General features: G+C 49.2%; 1 protein-coding gene across 4 annotated transcripts in view; it reads left to right on the top strand.

Annotated features, from left to right (window-relative positions):
- The window catches only part of Slit3 (slit guidance ligand 3), a 583956-nt gene that overhangs the window by 543762 nt on the left and 20854 nt on the right, over positions 1–19340 (top strand). The window contains exons 33-36 of one of the 4 annotated variants that reach the window (XM_078052277.1): positions 3686–3840; positions 5113–5398; positions 7019–7227; positions 14399–18330. In XM_078052277.1, coding sequence (XP_077908403.1) covers positions 3686–3840; positions 5113–5398; positions 7019–7227; positions 14399–14403 — 655 coding nt within the window. In that variant the 3' untranslated portion in view covers positions 14404–18330. Of the gene's footprint in view, positions 1–3685; positions 3841–5112; positions 5399–7018; positions 7228–13828; positions 14222–14398; positions 18331–19340 lie in introns of those variants that run through there. The other 3 variants (XM_078052275.1, XM_078052276.1, XM_078052278.1) reach the window with 3 other exon arrangements.

Below are 19340 nucleotides of genomic sequence, written 5' to 3'. Positions count from 1 at the left end.
AAAAGCACTGGCTTTGGGCATGATAGGCGCCCCTGGTTCAGATGTGCCTGGAAGAAGGTGACCTGTCAACCCATGAGCATTTGTTGACGTGGATGTGGCCATGAGAGCTTTGGGTTGGAATCAGTCCTCAGTTCCACCACTTTCAAGCATTGTGGTCTTGGTCAAGGTCTTTAGGTTCCATCTCTATATAATAGGGAGCCCACAAGAGTACCCTCCTCAGAGGTGGTGACAAATCAGTGAAATGATAGACTCTCAAATCCCCCATGGCTGTGGAGTTGAGAACCCAGCAGACAGGCTCTGTTACGGTCCACCAAGCTGCGCTCCCAGTCTCTGCCACACCCAGACTTGGCTCCTCCACGCCCACATCATGGAGGAGGAAGTCACCATTTCCACAGTTCCTGAGAGCTTCTAAGGATCTTGCACTGCCCACTAAGGCCCAGTGAAAAACGAGTTCAAAACTCATTGTGTTCAAACAGAAACTGAGCTCACAGAAGTGGAAGGAGCCAGGGTGATAGATCCTCACCCCTGAGCATGAACTGGCAGGAGAAGGGGCCTGTCTGCAACTCCTCTGGAAAGCCAGGCTCTTGGGCCCTCGAGAGCCCAGCTCTTTGTCTGGGACAGGAGCTGGCAGCCACAGCTCTCTGCTGCCGCAGCAACTGCCAAACCACTGTCTCCAGGACAGTTGCCTTCGAGGCCACGCACAGGCCCTGGGCTGAGACCTCAGAAAGCAGAGAAGAGAGAAGGATTGGAGCCAGCAGCCAGGAAGGAGCCAGTGGTGTGTGCTCAGCGTGGCTGTGTGTGTCCAGAATAGGAAAGAGCTACCCTGCGCCCTAGACCTCAGCACCAAGGAAACACCAAGACCGCCTGCCTGCCCAGAGCCTCCAGGACAGGCGGCTGCCGGCGTCCATTCAGACACCTCTAGGGTAGGAGCCGCCATAGCTTCAGTCTTGAATGTCCTTCAAAGGTCCATGTGTTAATGACTTGGTCCCCGTCTGTGGCACTAATGGGAAGGTATGGAACGTTTGGGGGGGGGCCTAGAGGGAGGAAGTTAGGTCACGGGGGCGTGCCCCTTCCTCTTCTCTGTTTCCTGACCACAGTGAGGTGAGCAGGCCCCCTCTGCCACACTCTCCCGCCATGATGTCCTGTGCACTGGAGGCCTAAAGCAGCAGGGCCACTGGCCAGGGACAGAACCTCTGAAAATATGAGCCAAAGTCCATCTCTCCTTCCCTTAATGGATTGTCTCAGGTGTTTGTCACAGTGACTGAACGCTCACACAGGAGCCAGCGTGCATTCAGGACAACGTCACTGAGAGATGGTCCAGGGTGTGTCTGCTTGCACGTGTGGTTGCAGAGTGTGAGGGTCTGTGGTCCCTGCACACCTGCCGCCCCCTGTACACACTCACCAACTCTCTGAAGGATCCCGGGCTCAGCCTTGTCCTGGGCTCACGGATTGGAGCAGCTGGAGAATTTCTGGAATCAGGCAACTTCACCTCCAGGCAGCTGCTCAGCTCCCTATCAGAACCAGATTCCTGCTGGTCTCTCTCAGTCCCACTCTTCCCACCACTCCCCTGTGTTGTGGATGTGCATAGATAAGCTGGCTATTGGATTTAGAGGAAAGACTGAGACAGGTGGAGTGTGAGCTCTAGGTGCCCTGTCCATCCTGCGCCTAGGACAGTGTGGCCTGCATGCACCCTCAAGTGGATGGACAGATGGATCATGGATGCATGATCAAGCAGAAGGGGGAGGGAGGGGAGGGAGGGGAGGCGGTGGATGGGTGGAGAGGAGGGAGCATTGGCAGATAAATGGTGGGAAGATGAACAGATGCGAGAAGAGATCGCCCACTGAGTGGGTGGGTCCTGGGGTCCTGCATGTCACCTCCACCACCTCTTTCTTCCAAGAATCAGCACTGAAGTAGGAGCCCTATGTTTTCAGGCAATGATAGGTTGTTGGTATAAATATTCTAAATAACACTGATAACCGCTCACATGGTCCCAGTAATTTACAGTCTGCAGAGCACGACCACGTCCTCCTCAGATTTGATCATCACAATAATTTTGAGAGGTTTTCCCCCACACACACCTGCGTCTGAGGGAATCAGGGTGGCCTGTCTCCATGACTGCTTGACTAACCATGGTGCCACCCAGCAGCAGGGACAAAATGGGCTCTGCTTTCCCCACTCCAGCCCTGCCTCGCCTGTCTTCCCTGGGTACATCCCACACACTCTCTCTCTCTCCAGCTGAAATTTCTAAATCTGGGTCACTCACTGAAACTGCCCACCTGAGAAATCAGTGCCACCCCTCCCTCGAACCCTCTTGTTGAAGGCTACAGGATTCCCCTGGGAGATTGCAAGGAGAGAGGGAGTGTGCACAGACCACCACACCTGAATGAGCAAGATCGATCCACCCAGTGAGCCCTTGTGTTCAGGGAAGAAGGAGGTGGCACATCTCCAGAGTCTTGCCATCTACCATCGCTACTCCTTCCCAGCCCCGGGAACTCCCAGCAGAACCCTCAGCAGAACTCTGGAGTTAAAAGTTCTCCCTATGAATACTGTTTCTGGCATGTATTAGCTGGGTGACCTCTGACAGATCACCTAACCCCTCTGGGCCTTAGTGTCTTTTCTGTGAATTAGGATATCTAGTATCCACTTCATAGAATTATCTCAACAGTCACATAATGGGAGTGAGCCACTTAGCACCATGCCTCGCCGTGCCCATAAGCCCTCCATGAGTGCTTGTTGGCACCAGCAGAGGCTGGAAAAGGGGCGGAGGGTACCTTCATTCAAGTCCCTGCTGAACCACTTAGTAAGGCCTTCAGGAAATTTCCATGACCTTCCACCTTCTCATCTCTGTACTTGGGACAAAAGTCTTAGTTGGCAGGGGCGTTGAGACACTTAACTTCCAAATGTGTGATGCATATCCCTGCAAGCCCATGAGATGAATTTAGGTGAAATGAAGACACACTACTGAAACATTGACTGTAAGAGAATGTATTTTGGATACTGGGAAAAAAAAATTTAAATCACAGCCAAACTTTTTTCTTGAAAAATATTTCTTAGAACAGGGCTAACCTTACAGGCTTACCGGTATTTGAGGGGGAAATGGGGCCATCAAAGGCAAAATTTTGTCAAGTAAATAATGCCCGGGTGGTATGCAGGTGGCCTGAGGAAGGAGGTGCCGAGCTCTGTGAATGACAGAAAAAACACAAAGATTGCCAGGTGGAATAACTGCCCCTGGACAGGATCTCGTACTAGAAGGGGAAATGCCACAAGGGACCTGTTGGATCCTTTGGAAAATTAGAACAGGAGATGCTCTGAGGTACGGTATGAATGTTAAGTGGTTCCCAAGTTGATGACTATGCCGTGCTTACATAAGAAAACATTCCTGTCCTTAGGGAGCACAGACTGAGCTATCTGGGGGTAAAGGCCTGTGGTGTGTGTATCTTCCCTTTAAATGATTCAGAAAAACTGTGTGTATGTGTGTAAAGAGAGATAAATAGGGATAATAGGAGAACCTGGATAGTAAGTATTTTCTGTAATATATTTAAGTATTTGGGGCGTATGTAATCTTGAAACTATTTCCAAATAAAAAGTAAAACAAGATGCAAGTCATGCAGGCCAAGTTTGCAGCCCAATATTGGCTGTGGAAGGCCCTCACTGAACCTGTCTCTTTCCCTCTCTCCCTGCCCAGTGTGGAGACAGTGAATGATGGGCAGTTTCACAGTGTGGAGCTGGTGATGCTGAACCAGACCTTGAACCTGGTGGTGGACAAAGGAGCCCCCAAAAGCCTGGGCAAGCTCCAGAAGCAGCCTGCCGTGGGCATCAACAGCCCCCTCTACCTTGGAGGTAATACCCCCTCCCCACCGTCTCCGGCCCTCTGCTCCAGTGCTAGATCCAGACCTACTGTAGGGCTCCCCTGCTCCCCTCTCAGCACCCATACAAAGCCAGCAGGGAGGACTTCCTGAAGGAGGCGACGACCTGGGCATTATAAAAAGCCACTAGAGCAGCTTGGTCAACACAGGGATCCCTGAGACTCCACCCAGGTCACCTCAGGGAGCTGGCCCAGGCCCACAGTGTGCCCTGGGAACAGGCCATCCAGGTGCAGGGGACCAGGGAGTACGCCTGACCCAAAGCCATCCCAGAAGGGACACAGAGCACAGTTTCCCCCAGAGGAAGACAGCTGCTCCACCCCCTCACCTGCTCCCCACCATCTCCTGCTCCCCCCCCCCTCACCTGCTCCACTCTTGGCCAAAACAACTCTTCCAGCCTCAGGCCCAGCCACAGGTCCCCAGCAGGGGGTGGCGAGAAGTGGAGCAGGAAAGAAGACCAAAGCAGACCTAGTGGGAAGCAAACCCGGCCTTTTCAGACCCAGACAAGGGGGACAAAGCACAGAGGGTAGTAAAGGCCAAAGGACCTTGAACCCAGAGTTCCACTGGACGGGTTGCCCCTCCGCATCTTCCTTCCCGCACTCTGGCTGGGCTGCCCTGGGTTCTCCCGCAGGGTCTGGAGGCCCTCAGGGTGACCTGGTACCACCCATCCCTTGCCTAAGCTGATGGTCCCTTTGATTGAGCCAGTGGTCCACATTGGCAGTGCTGATCTCTGCCCCCTCATTTTTTCTAAGGAAGATCAAAATACAGGATTTTTGTGGGGTAGTTTCTATATTTAAGCATTGACAATAAAGTCAAGTGCTTTTTTTTTTTTTTTCTGGGAGGGGAGTTGGGGGTGGGTATTGGGAAATGAACACAGGGGCACTTAGCCACTGGGCCACATCCCTGGTCCTTTTTGTTTTTTATTGTTCCTCCCTAAGTTGCTTAGGGCCTCACTGAGTTACTGAGGCTGGCTTTGAACTTGTGATCTTCCTGCCTCAGCCTCCCAAGCCACTGGGATTTACAGGCACGCACCACTGTGCCCAGCTGAATTCAAGTTTCGCCCCCAGTGCAGGACCAAGAATGCAGGTCTTTCCCAGGATATGGCCCAGGTGTAGGCCGTCATCTCAATCTGAATAGCAGAGGCCTTTAACTAAGAACGTGTGAAGGACACCTTCGCAATCAGGACTGGGCTGGGGCCTGGAAGTCAGGTAGGAGGAGGGGCTCAGGCTGTCCCTCTCCCCTTCCACAGGCATCCCCACCTCCACCGGCCTCTCAGCCTTGCGCCAGGGCGCGGACCGACCCCTGGGTGGCTTCCACGGCTGCATCCATGAGGTGCGTATCAACAACGAGCTGCAGGACTTCAAGGCCCTCCCGCCCCAGTCCCCAGGGGTCTCACCAGGCTGCAAGTCCTGCACCGTGTGCCGGCATGGCCTGTGCCGCTCCGTGGAGAAGGACAGTGTGGTGTGTGAGTGCCACCCAGGCTGGACCGGCCCACTGTGCGACCAAGAAGCCCGGGACCCCTGCCTTGGTCACAGGTCAGTGTCCTGACAGTCCCAGGCTCCCAGCATACACGCTGGCCCTGTCCCCACCTGAGGAGGGGGCACTGATGGAGGAATGTGGTCACATGGTGGATAGCACTATGACTGCTCAGTCAAGAGGCTGAGCTTGCGCATCCAAGCTGCAGGCCTCACTCAGAGACATCAGCACAGAGCCTCGCTCAAAATAGTCTGCCTCCGCCATGCCACCTGTGACTCTGTCTGGAGCTGCCACCAGCTCCTGTTTTGCCTCTTGTGATTAGAAAAAGGCACCCCTTTGGGTGCATACAGCCCTTGAGCCATTGAAGGGCGAGTAGAACAAGGGTGAATTCAGCCCCAGGTGGCTGCCCCTCAGCCAGTGCCCTGGATAAGGTGCCAGGTCTGCATGACCACACACAGCACAAGCCTGATGGGTTCTCATTTATTACTCATTCAACAAACGTTTATGGAAGGCCTACTATGTGCCAGGCCTATGCTTAATATAAGAGACCTGGTTTCCCTGTGTTATGAAATCTGATACAACCAAAAATGCCTCCAGAGCCAGGAGTGGTCATTTGTTTTCCTAAACAAGCTGGGAAAGAACGTTTTGGATTAGGAATAGGGACGGCTGTAAAGGGTTTGAACTTCCTGTGTTACTCTTGAGTGTGTACATTTGAATCTTAAATCAGAAGGAATCCTGGCTCTGAATGTCATCCCATTAGGGAAAATGATGCATTGTGGTTAAAAATGGAGTCCTCACCACCAGTCTTCCCACCTAGGAGACATGGATGAGGCTATCTCCTGGCAGCTGCAGAGGTGTGGTGGTTTGGGCAAAAGAGCTTACCACCAAGCCTGCCACACAGCAAGTGGCACCTGCTCAGGGTACAGGTTAATATAGCTCTTGGTTGAAAAGCCTGGGCCCAGAGGTGTTTTGGATTTGGGGTATTCTCAGACTTTTGAATATTTATGCATGTATACAAGGGCTGGCAGACATGTTGGGAGTGGGACCTGAATCTAAATAAGAAATTCATTTGCTTCCTATATAGTGTGTACACATAGCCCTAAGGTAGTTTCAGGCAATATTTTTAGAGCACCTGCATTTTAACTGTGACCCATCCCATGGAGTCAAGTGTGAAGTTTTCCACTTGTGCTATCATGTTGGTGCTCAAAAGTTGTAGGCTTTGAAGCACGTGGGATTTCAGATTTTTTGGATTAAGTATGCTCAACCTGTAGTGGTAGTAGTAATAATGTTATCCTTTAAGATGATAGAGCCATGGAAATGTTTACAGAAATCTTACTTTCCTCCAAGCACTGTGTGTGTGTGTGTGTGTGTGTGTGTGTGTGTGTGTGTGTGTGTGTATGTGAGAGAGAGAAAGAGAGACTATTGGCAACTGAGCCTGTTGTCACAGCTGGTAAAGGACATTGGAGGAGGTTGCAGCTAGCCACTGGGACAGGGAGTTTGCAAAAAGACAGATGCTCGGCCACTGGGCTGGCAGAGGCAGACCACAGGGCCACGGCTCCCAGGCTGCACTCAGCTCGAGATTCCACAGTGCCGGATCCCTGGTCCCTGGCTGGGTTGACAGGGAAGCTTCTGGCAGTTACCTGCTCTGGTTCCCACCTCCTCCTCCTCTCTGCCCCCAGCTGCAATCATGGAAAATGTGTGGCCTCCGGAAGCTCATATGTGTGCAAGTGTGCCGAGGGCTATGGAGGGGCTTTGTGTGACCACAAGAACGACTCTGCCAATGCCTGCTCAGCCTTCAAGTGCCACCACGGGCAGTGCCACATCTCAGACCAAGGGGAGCCCCACTGCCTGTGCCAGCCAGGCTTTAGTGGGGAGCACTGTGAGCGAGGTGAGTCTACTGTGCTCATGGGAAGAGCCCCGGGCGGGATGCAGGAGTCCGAGCTCGACTCCATGCCCAGAACATCTCAGTCTGGCTGTGCCATTCAGGTGACATGTGCCCTTGGTTCAGTCACACTCGAAGCCTCAAGTCCCTCAACTTGAAAATGGGGCCAATTCTATAGCTTCCTGTATCAGATTCCTACTGCTATATAACAGATTGACCCCAAAACATAGCAGCTCCAACCATAGTATTTGTTTCTATCTCATATGGTTTGGGTGGATCAGAAACTCAAAAACGGTTTAGCTGGAATCGGCCAAGGTTGGATTTAGCACAACAAGGGCCGTGGGTTTCCAGAAGCTGATCCAAGAAGCAAGATCTGCCTCTACTTTGGTGCATTTCCATTGTGCTGGTTGTTGTCAGGGGCCCTCAGTTTCTCCCTATGTGACATCTCTACCTGGGATACTTGAGGGCTCTCACAACAGGGAGGCTGGCTTCCTGCACAGGGGAAATAAATCAAGAGAGCAAAGAGGAAGCCACAAAGCCTCAGTGTCCCCAACTCACCTTGAGAAGAACTTGCACCACCATTTCTGTATCATTTTGGTTCATGGATCAAGGGCATCCACTGAGGAAGGTAACTACATAGAGAATGTGGATACCAGGATGTGGTGGTCAGTGGGAGCTATTTTAGGTGTTGGTCACCATACTGCCTTGTCCAGTTGTTGGACTACATGAGCTGTAAAGTATGTGGTGCCTGGAACACTACTAAGAATTCAGAAGCTGAACTACATAAACTAGTCTCATGAAAGTCTAGGCTAAGAGTCTGAACAGTTGGAGGCACCATAGTGGCCATGAGGAGGAAGGCCAAGCTCTGCCACTTGGAACTTTTGTGCTTTGAGCCGTACACGTTACCTCTCTGGGTCACAATTCCTCATTTAGAAGTACAGACGACTCAGTGCCCCTGCATAGGTTTATTAGGAGGATGAAGTGAGAACATAGTGAAGACAGGATTAAAAGTTCAGACATTTGGGTGACATCAGCAAGTTGACTGCTTAGAGCTACCTAACAGATGCCTCTTCCAACACATAAAAGGACTCAAATAATGAATGAATAAATAGCTACACTTTGACTAGAATGTCTAAGGGAGCGTTGTGGAGCATGGTGAGGGAGTTGGGGAGGAGCTGGTGACCAGAGAAACGCCAGCAGCATACAGAGTGGAGTGGAGCACCTGCCTCAGCCACCCCACTTCCCAGGTGGGCTAAGAGCCAAGAATTCTATCAGCCAAGAACCAAGGGGCCCCCATTAACACCTACGGCCTGAGCTCCTACCACAGTGTGTCCTGGCCCAGGAGCCAGGAGGCACCACATCCCTCCATCCCTCATCATTTCTCACACTCACATAAATGATGGCAGCACTAGGACAGCAGCTGCTCAAGTCCAGGGGCAGTGTGGCAGCTGTGACCTTGGCACTTGGGCCCACAATGCATTCCTCATGACAGGGAGGCTGAGCCTGGTCTGGACGAGTTGCCACACTTGGCTCCTCAGCCGGAGAGCCAGCATTGTTCACTCAGTGACACCACACTTGTGCCATCACAACTCCTGCACTGAGACCAGAAGCACTCAGGCATCACAACACTGGTTATAGAAGAAGAAACTGCAGGGAGACCACACTGTGGCACCAGTCTAGGATCAAACCAAGACACCTGCCTAATTGACACCCAAGGGCTCATCTACAGGAGAAAGTCTTCCTCTACTTGAAAGAGTAGAGGAAGAGGTGACTGTTGAAAATTGAAAGAGGTGACTGTTCTACCTGATCACAGAAATCAATATAGGGACAAAAGAAATATGAAAAAGCAAGGAAACATGACACCTCAAAAGGAGCAGAATAATTCTTCCATAACTGACCACAAAGAAAAGATGGATGTATGAAAAAGAATTCGAAATAATGAGCCTAAGGAGACTCAGTGAGCTATAAGGTAATACAGGAAGATAACTCAGTGTAGTCAGAAAAACAGTTCATGATCTGATATAAAAATAGATATTAAAAGATTTGGAAATAAAAAATAAAACAGAAATCTTGAAATTGAATAATTAAGTGAATGAGATTAAAAATACATTGTATAGTTTCAACAATAGAGTATCTCAAGTAGAAGAAAAATTCTAAATTTAAAAATGGGTACTTTGAAACAATCAAATCAGAGGGAAGGAAGAAGACGAGGAGAAAGAGAAGAAGAAGGAGGAGGAGGAGGAGAAGGAGAAGAAGACAGCATACTCAACTTATGGGACACCATTAAGTAACAAATTACCACATTAGGGTAGTAAAAGAGGGAGGAAAGACAGAGAAAGGCACAAAACACTTATTTGATGAAATAATAGCTGAAAATTTCCCAAGTCTTAGAAGAGATATGGACGTCCTGATTCAGGAAGCTCAAAGATCCACAAACAGATTCAACCCCAAAATTTCCTCTCCAGGCACATTGTAACCATGTGGTTACAGGTCAAAGAGTGAATTCTAGAAGCAGCAAGAGAAATGTGTCCAGTCACATGAGAGATTCCCCTGAGACTATCAGCAGATTTCTCAGCAGAAACTTTGGAATCTAGAGAAAAAAAATGGATGACCTGTTCAAGTGCTGAAAGAAAAAACACTGCCAGCCAAGAATACCATACCCAGCAGCGCTATCCTTCTAAAATGGTAAAGAAATAAGGTCATTCCTAGACAAGGAAAAACTGAGGTCATTCCTTACCGCATCACATAATAAATGCTTTAAGGGAGGGCTTATGCTGGAAGTGGAAGGGCAGTAAGTACTATAATGAAAACATGAAAGTATAAAACTTAGTGATAGAGATAAACTATAATCAAACTCAAAATATAGGGGTATACAAATCTTTCAAATTTCTATTATAAAGGTTTAAAGTCAAAATAGTCAAGGATAATGTGCCTAAAATGAGTTGTTATGGAATACAAAATATAAAAATGTAGATTAAAGTAACAGCGATGTAAATTTTGAGGGATCAAGGAAAAAGAAGAGTATTTATATGTGACCAGAGTTGGGTTCAATGTAGTCTACTCTTACTGTAAAAGTCTTTGTGTTTACCTCTTGGTAACCACACACACACACACACACACACACACACACACACAATTATAATTGATACACAAACAAGAAAAAGGATCAAATTATAGAAATACAGAAAACCACAAAGGTGAACTAAAAAGAAAAGACAAAATAAGAAAAGATCTACAAACGACCAAGAGGTACCTAACAATAATAATCTTGAATATAAATGGATTAAATTTCCCAGTTAGAGTATACAGATGGGTTGGGGGCATAACTCAGTGGAAAAGCACTTGCCTAGCATGCATGAGGTTGTGGGTTTGATCCCAAGCATTGCAAAAATAAAAGAAAAAGATTCAGAGTGACTGAATGGATTTAAAACATAAGACCCCACTATATGCTGCCTACTAGAGGCTCACTTCCCTGTAAAGACAGAGAGTGAAGGGATGGGAAAGACATACCATGCAAAGGAAGCCAGAAGCAAGCAGGAGTAGCTATATTTCTATCAGATGAAACAGACTTTAATCAAGAGTTATTAAATGAGACAATGCCATTACATAATGATGAAGGGTCAATTAAGCAAGAGACTGTAACAACTGTAAATATACATGCACTCAGCACCAGAGCATATATAAAGCAAATATTAATAGATAGAAATGGAGCAATAAACTGCAATACAGGGTAGTAGGAGACCTCACTCTCATTGGCAGACAGATCATCCAGACAGAAAATCAACATAGGCAGACTAGAATTAAATTATACTACAGACCAAGTGAAGCCAACAGATATTCACAAATCATTTAATCTAACAGTAGAATACACAGTCTTCTCATCTGTACATGGACATTATCCACAGCAGAGCATGTGAGGTCACAAAACAAGTCTTAACAAGTTCAAGAAGACAGGTATGATATCAAGTATCTTTCTACACCATAATAATACAAAACTAAAATAACCAGATCAACTTTGGAAATTTTATAAATACATGGAAATTAAACAACATGGTCCTGAGCAACCAATGGGTCAATGAAGAAATTAAAAGGGAAACTTTTAAACTTCTTTGGGACAAATGAAAATGGAAACATGTTATACCCAAGCCTATGAGACATAGGAAAAGGGAAGTGTATAGCAATAAGTGCTTACATCCCAAAATAAGACCTCAAATAAATGAAAATCATGCTTCAAGCAATTAGAAAAACAAGAACAAACTAAACTTGAAGCTGGTAGGATAAAAAATAGAGACTACACAAGCAATGTAGAGACCAACAAAATGAAGAGCTAGTTCTATGAAAACACTACAAAAACTGACAAGCCTTCAGCTAGACAAAGAAGAAAAGAAAACTCAAAATCAGAGATGAAAAAGGAGACATTACAACTATACTACAGAACCACTAAGGGTCATCAGAGACTATCATGACTACACATAGACCACCTAGAAGACATGGATGAATTTCTGGACACATACAAGCTGCCAAGATTGAATCATGAAAAACCAGATCATCCAAACAGACCGAAAACAGTAAGGAAACTGAGCCAGTAATGAAAAGCTATCCCATCAAAGAGGCTTCATGACTTCACTGCTAGATTTGATCAAACACTAAAGAAGAACTAATGACACTTTTTCTCACACTATTCTAGGAAATTGAAGAGGTCAGAATACTTCCAACTCATTCACCAGGCCAGCACTTCCCTGAGATACAGACAAGGGACAAAAACCACAATGACAACAACCTCCCTCCCAGGGGAGGGAGCTCTTTCCCTTGTTCTCCGTCTCTTTCCTCTCTCTCTTCCACCTGTTGGTCCTTGAGACGCCTCGCCACTGCCAAGTTCCTCTGCAGTCTCCGTCCAGTCCCCCTGTTGCTGTGGGTGGTCTGACCCGTTCTCATGAACACCCAGCTAGTGACTCGAGGGAGTGGCCCCCTGGCTTCGGTGATTGGAGGTTTTTCTCCCACAGGGACCCTGAGAAGTCCTCTTCCCTGCCACCAGCATCCTAGGCAGCCGGCCCCCGTCACTAGAGAACTCTCACATGTCAAATCCAGAGGAACTACTATTCTCCAGCAAAAATGTCCATTTCTTCAACTTTATTAACTATTTTTAAATAACCACAGGAAAGTCCTCAGGGTAGTGTGAACAGCTCCCATAGTTCCTGGCCCCAGCTGTCACATGTTGACACACGGTACTCTCCCTCCCCATCCCAGGTTGCTCACACTTGCACACACATGCACACCCATTGTCACTAGACTCTTTCTGAATCTTTAAACCACCTCATGATTTTACAGAATTATATGTAGCTTAACACAGATCCATTCACCACCTTAAAATACCTGAAGCCTTAAAATGCAGAGGGCCCTTTCTCCTTCAGTCTCCTCTGATGCTCACAAGAGCTGTGAATTAGTAGGAAGAACAGGCAAACATGTCACCATCTTCCAGGCCAGGAAACTGGCTCAGGATGATCAGTGACTTGCCCAGGCTGTAAGGGGGAGGGTCCTGATTCTGAGTCATTACTGCCTTCCTCAGCACCTGCTCCAGACATAGATCAGTGTCATGAGAACGGGACAGGGCTGAAGGAGAAGAACCAGGTCAGGGTTGAAGATTCAAGCAGACCGGGATCCCCTGCCCAGCCCTCCCATCAGTTCTAGGCCTTTGGGGAAATCTCGCCCCAAAGGCCCTTTGCCTCATCAACTGTTACTCCTGTTCAGATCTGAACTCCCTCGTCATTTCCCAGAGAAGCCTCCCTGGCCAGGGCAGGTTCCTTTGCCATATGCTCTTATATCAACGCGTCCCACCTCGGTTTCCCATTACAGCTATATCCACTTAAGTGATCCTGTAATTCATCTCTTCCCTCTGGACGAGGGAGACAGGCACTGAGGTCGTGGTACCCAGGGCAGCCTGGAGATCTCCTGGCCCACCAGAGACCTTCAGCTCCCACCCATCACTACAGAGCAGGGAGGCCGGCCCAGCCTCGCCAGACTTTCTGGTTTTCAAAGAAGCCAGAAAGTCAAAGTCTTAAGTGAAATCTGGCTTTTAAAAAAAAAAATATATATTTTTTAGTTGTAGTTGGACACAATACCTTTATTTTATTTATATATTTTATGTGGTGCTGAGGATAGAGCCCAGGGCCTCACACGTGCTAGGTGAGCACTCTACCACTGAGCCACAACTCCAGCCCAGAAATCTGGCTTGTTGAATGTTGGTAATTGGTTTAGTTCTTAAGCACGTGTCTGGGGACAGGATTTAGGCCACAGTCCACCAGTTGGCCTTTATCTAGTTTGGACTTGAAGTTCCTTGAAGGAAGGAACCAAGCTGCTTCCTCGTGTGCTTGAGGCTTGGTTGCACCTCCTACAGAGCCTGGCACAGAAAAGGCATTTAATATGGAGGGCTGCTGGGTGGGTGGGTAGGTGGATGGATGGACAGATGGCCGCATCAGCAGGTGGACAAGTGAAAGAATAAGTACACGGGGTCTTCAGACCACAGTGTTCCAGAACCGCCCAGCTGGGAACCGCTTCTGGTCCTGCCAGGGCCCGCAGTGTCCTGACCCACCTCTTCTGCCCTCTGCAGAGAACCCATGCCAGGGGGAGGTGGTCCGTGAGGCCATCCGCCGCCAGAAAGGCTACGCTTCCTGTGCCACAGCCTCCAAGGTGCCCATCATGGAATGTCATGGGGGCTGCGGGTCCCAGTGCTGCCAGCCCATCCGCAGCAAGCGGCGGAAATACGTCTTCCAGTGCACGGACGGCTCCTCGTTCGTGGAGGAGGTGGAGAGACACTTGGAGTGCGGCTGCCACCCGTGTTCCTGAGCCCCGCCCGCTGCCTCTCAGACTCCAGCTCATGGGGTCAGGGACAGCCACGGGCCCCTGTAGATTTCGGAATGAAGGAGAGGAAGCAAAAGAAGAAGAGAATATTAAGTATATTGTAAAATAAACAAAAAAATAGAACTTATTTTTATTATGGAAAGTGACTATTTTCATCTTTTATTATATAAATCTATCACGCCGTCTGAGTATATGTACTATATCGTGAGTTATTTTTACCGAGGTTTGTTTTGTGTTGTGTATTTGTTGTGTTTTTATAAACAGCTGTTTAAAATTTTAAGATTAAAAAAAAGACTAATAAAAATGTTTTAAACAAAAGGATAAGAATAATGAAACGAGAGCCGGCCTGAGGAAGAAAGAGGAGCCTTTGTTTCCCAGCACTCTCTGCCCTGCCCGAAGGGACCAGGACCTGCTTACCTGCTCAGGAAGCGAGCAAGGGGAAGAGAGAGGAAGGACTGTTCTTTGTTTCTTGGTCTTAACTCTTTCTTTTCTCTTCCTAAACATGCACACAGCTTTTAACAGCCCAGGTTGTCTATGCCCAAGATGCCCATCTCTTCCCAGAAAAGTTTCTGGAGGTCTGGCTGACTGCCCATCTGCCCTGGGGGCTGCGGGGTCTGAGCCCACCGGAGACCCCTTTTCTCCTTCCTGGATGGCCCTGGTTTCCATTAGAGGACTGGCCATTTGAACTTTGCCCAGCACTTAATCTGGGCCTGTTTTGCTGAGTTTTGAAACAGCTGCTCTTACCCTGCCCCTTCTGGGTCCTCCTGGTGAGTGGAGGGAAGAGGGCATGGCAGTCCCCCAGGCCCCAGGCACTGGCTCTTCCCCAGAGGGTCCCAGCCCATCCTCCACCCCCAGCCAACTCCACACTGGAATGCAATAGCAAGAGAGGAGACAGTGAGGACTTCCGCAAGAGGGAGGCCACAGCCAAGTCTGCCCTCAGCCCATAGATGTCCAGCCAACAGGCCTCTGCCACCTGTCCTTCCGGCCCTGTCATGGGGACAAAGACCCATTGTCTGCCTGCAGCACTTGCCAGTGCCTATCTGGACAGCACCTCATCTGTCAACCCTGCTCTCCAGGGAGGGTAGAGCAGTGAGCCCATTTCAGACAAGGACACTGGGTCCTGCCCAGGCTCTGTAAGTTGCCATAAGTCAACCATCTGGCAAGTGGAGAGCCAGAGCCATAGAGCAGCCCTGAAGCTCCATACTCTTCTCTGAGCAGGTAAACCGGAGGTTCAGGCAGGCACCAGGAAAGGAAAGTGAATGCTTCCCTGCTCTTCCCTTCCAGCCCCTGCTCTGCCTTGTTCATCCCTGACTCTGTCTTCCTTTACACAGAAGAACTCTAGAGAACTGTGTATCTAGGAAACATGAGCAAAGGGAGCTTGTTTGGTCTCTGTTCCTAAAGGGCCTTCCCACCCCTTCTTCCACTTCTCTCCCCTGCCCACCCCTGCCCCCTGGCACCCCCAGTGCATGTCTCCAGGGTCCCCACTCTTTGCACCAACCTCTGGCTCCTGGCTCCACCCCTCCTGCCAGGAGCTTCCTCTGCTGAAGCTTCAGGAAAAGAACTTGGGACCTTCCAACTCAAGGGCCCCAGAGGAGCCCCGCTGCTCTGTGAGCATGAGAGGTCGGCCAGAGACTCAAGGAATAAAGAAGAGAGGGAGGAAAGAAAGATGGAGGGACACAAGGCAAGTGGGAGACAGGACGAGGTAGGGACAGATGGAGGCATTTACTCAAAATATGCACGTATACTGTATCCAAGGTGCTGCACCTCGCGATGGGCTTGCTTCCAGTGTTCACAGATGTATTTAGTGCTCACTGTATTAGACATCAGATATCATTCTAGTTGAGATATGTATATGTATTATATATATAGTACATATACTCATTTAATTCTCTAAACAACCCTTTAATAAAAATGTTATTAACCCATTTACCAGTTGAATAAACTGAAACATAGAAAAGTTAACAAAATTGTCCAAGAGAAGATGGTTAATGAATTGCACAGCCAGGATTTGAACCCAGGTTGTTAGACTCCAGAACTTGCTCACCTAACCACGCCACTTCTTATGAAAAAGAATGTGTTCTGCCCTTAAAGAGCCTCTGGTCTGGGTCAGAAGCAATTCCTTTATTGTATGTAATAGTTCCCTAATGGCAGTAAAAAGAGGGGGCTGTCCAGAGCAGGGAATTTCCAGTCCTGGGTCTTGGAGGAACAACGATTGGCCAGGATCAGGAAAGGGAGCTGAACTTTCCTGGGAATGGCTTTTAAACAACAGTAGAATGTGGAAAGTCCTGGTGCAGGAGTGTGAGAGACACTGGGGAGCAGAGAGATGTGGGGTGGAGGGAAAGTCAGGGATTCAACCACAAAGAGCCACACATTTCAGCCACAGAGAGCCAGAGGGTTTTGGGGGGCAAGAGACTAGCAAAACAGGGTCTGAAAAAGGGACAGAACTGGTGGCAAAGTAGAGAAAGGCTTGGACAAGGAAATGAGCAACTCTCACCAGAGTCACCTCGGGGGACCTGGTTGTTGACTTTGAGGCTAGAAAACACTAATTTCAAGAAGGAGCCCAGAAGTCTTTAGGTAGCTCAGAAGGGGCATCCTGGGATTTATCCAACACTCCTCCTACCCCCCATGCCCCTCCAGACACCCCCACCCCGAAGGTGGACCTGCCCTTCACTACCCTAGCTAGCCTCTCCCCATCCGGCACAAAGCCCACTCAGCTGCCCCACAAGGCCCCACCAGGGGTGGCTGATGTTCTGGAAGGACTCATCAGGCTACTGGCTTTCCTCTGCTTCCCCCCAGGACCCGGGCCTCCCTCTTCCAATCTGCCCCTTCGCTCAACAGTGAGCCAGATCTGTCTCTCAGCATGGTATTGGTGGAGAGGGGTGGAATTTGAGCCTTCTCCTTAATTTAGGAAGCCCTGACTTTAAGAAATACCAAATGCAAGGACTATTAAGAAAAGTCCTTCCTAAAATGAAATTTCTCTAACAAATGAAGTTTTAAACTCACTCTCCCCTTGAGCAGCCAAATTCTAGGAGCAGAAATCCCCATGAGACAGGGAGAGTTCAGTCAGTTTGCACCTGAACGTACTCTTTAACATTTGTGAGGGACACGCATGAGCAGAAGGGACCACTTAGCTCAGGAAAGGGGAGGAGAGAGTCCTTCCAGACTCATCCAGGGGCCCTAAAATAGCTGATAAAATGATGTATTTAAAAGCTTTGTAAAATATAAACTTAAAACCTTAAATGTAAGATGCTGTTATTACTGTTGTCATTGTTGTTGACAAACTGAAAGGTGCTTTGTAGAAGAAAAATTTGTCTTTTCAAACTCACTTTGTGGCTAGAAAACACTAACTTCAAGATGGAGCCCAGAATTCTCTGTGGTAGCTCCGAAGCTCAGCCCTGGAAGAAGTATGGTGTTTCACAAAGAGGAAGAGAGGAGGACAGGGGGCAGAGAAAGAAAGGGATCCTCCCAGGGCCAGAGAAAGAAAGGAGACAAGCCCTCAGGTGACTCTTGGAACCCAGGAATGGTCAGGATGGGGCTTGAGCCAAACTTGTCCTTCACCAGAGATGAAGCTGTCACCAGACTGTCGTAAGGCCAAGCAGTCAGCCGCTGCCTCTGTTGGAAGCAGAAGCCCATGGCAGTAACTGACCTGATCCCCAAAGACTCACGGGACCCCAGATACCAGAGCTAGAAACTTGGGGTTGCTGGGGGTGGGGAGACTAAGGATCAGAGAAAAGAAAGGAGTGGAGAGACCGTGCCACAGACCAGAGGCAGAGAGAGAGCCAGGTGTCCACAGGCGCAGGTCCTCCTGTCACCGCATAGTGGTGTCCAGGCAGAAGGAAGCCCAGGACGGGCCTTGCAGCACAGAAGTGTCCTGCGCCTTCCCTGACCACCTCCCAGGGTGCTCCCAGATGGTCAGGAAGCTGGGCATGGTTTGCCTTGGTGGCACCACCCATCTCTTCTAGTGTGGCTTAAACAATGCCAGCAGAGACACCCAGAGAAGTTGGTCAGAGGTGCCAGCTAGCAGGAGCAGGAAAAGCAGACCTGGGCCTCGGCAAAGCTGGTTTCTAACCCAGCATAGGTTCTAATGGGAAAAGTTTCAACCCTTTTTAAAAATGATGTTATAGTGTTGCTTCTCCATGTGGAATAACTAATGTGCATTCCTTTCCCCACAGACTGTCATTTTCTGATGTCATTTAAATAAATGGATGAGTCACAGAGAAGCTACCAGAGGCTCTCGTGAAACCATACTCAGCCCTGCTGTGCGACGTGTGCTTTCTTTTTACCCCTTCCGTACAAGATCACTGCTCACATGGAGTTGGGGCAAGCCCGGGGTGGAATTGGTTGATAAAATCCATTTCGTGGACCACAACATGAGAAGAGTGGATCCAGAGTTCCCCCAGAGAAATAGAGACCCAACATATGGCTTGGGGTCGGCAGGTCAGGGCTCCGGGGGTGACCAAGACCAAGTCCTGGTCCTCCTGAGGGAGCATGTCAACAACAAACAGGGAAAGACATGATGACAGCAGCAGCAGTTCCCTGCGCACACTGGAGCACAGGAGATGGCAGAACGGCTGTGGCTGCTTCACCCACTGAGGTCCAGGCCTCTGAAGAGCTGGGACCTGGGGTGAGGAGAGTACCAAGGAGTGAGAGAGGGCAACCTGCCACGCAGCGCTTGCCCACGCTCCCTGTGGGGTGCTCCTAGGGAGATGGTGCCCAAGCTTGGGCCAGGGAGCTAAGCTCTCAGCCCCTCAGCCCTGGGGACCCTCGAAAGGCTGTGGACGTCTGAGGTGAGGGTGGCCATGGGTGTGGAGGCCTCACGCCCCCTCTGTGGAGACCCCAAGGAGAACTCGACACTGGCAGGCAGCTGGTGCACCAAGTGTGGGCCAAGGGCTCCAAGGTACAGTGGTACAGTGGCTCCAAGCCTATGGCTCTCCCTGTTCTTCGTGCTCCCTGACTTGGACAGGGCCACACCACCCAGGTGACCTCAGCAGCGATCAAAGACCCACTTGACATTAGTTTCACATCTTCCAATGTGAGGACATCCCATGGGGTGGGTGGACATTGAACACAGTGTCCTTGCAGGGACACTGTGGCCCAGGAACCCACAACCTCCATTTCCCATGTTCAGACCGGGAGCCCCTCCTCCAGACCTGGACCTAAAGGTACAGGTTGAGATTCCCTAATCTGAAAATCCAAAATCTGAAACATTAGGAGCATGACCTGGTGCCCTGAGTGGAAATCCCCCAATTGTTAAAAATAGT

This window comes from Ictidomys tridecemlineatus, chromosome 1 (genome assembly GCF_052094955.1).
Source record: "Ictidomys tridecemlineatus isolate mIctTri1 chromosome 1, mIctTri1.hap1, whole genome shotgun sequence".
NCBI classification, from domain to species: Eukaryota; Metazoa; Chordata; class Mammalia; order Rodentia; family Sciuridae; genus Ictidomys; species Ictidomys tridecemlineatus.
This window is presented reverse-complemented; position numbering and strand designations above follow the sequence as displayed.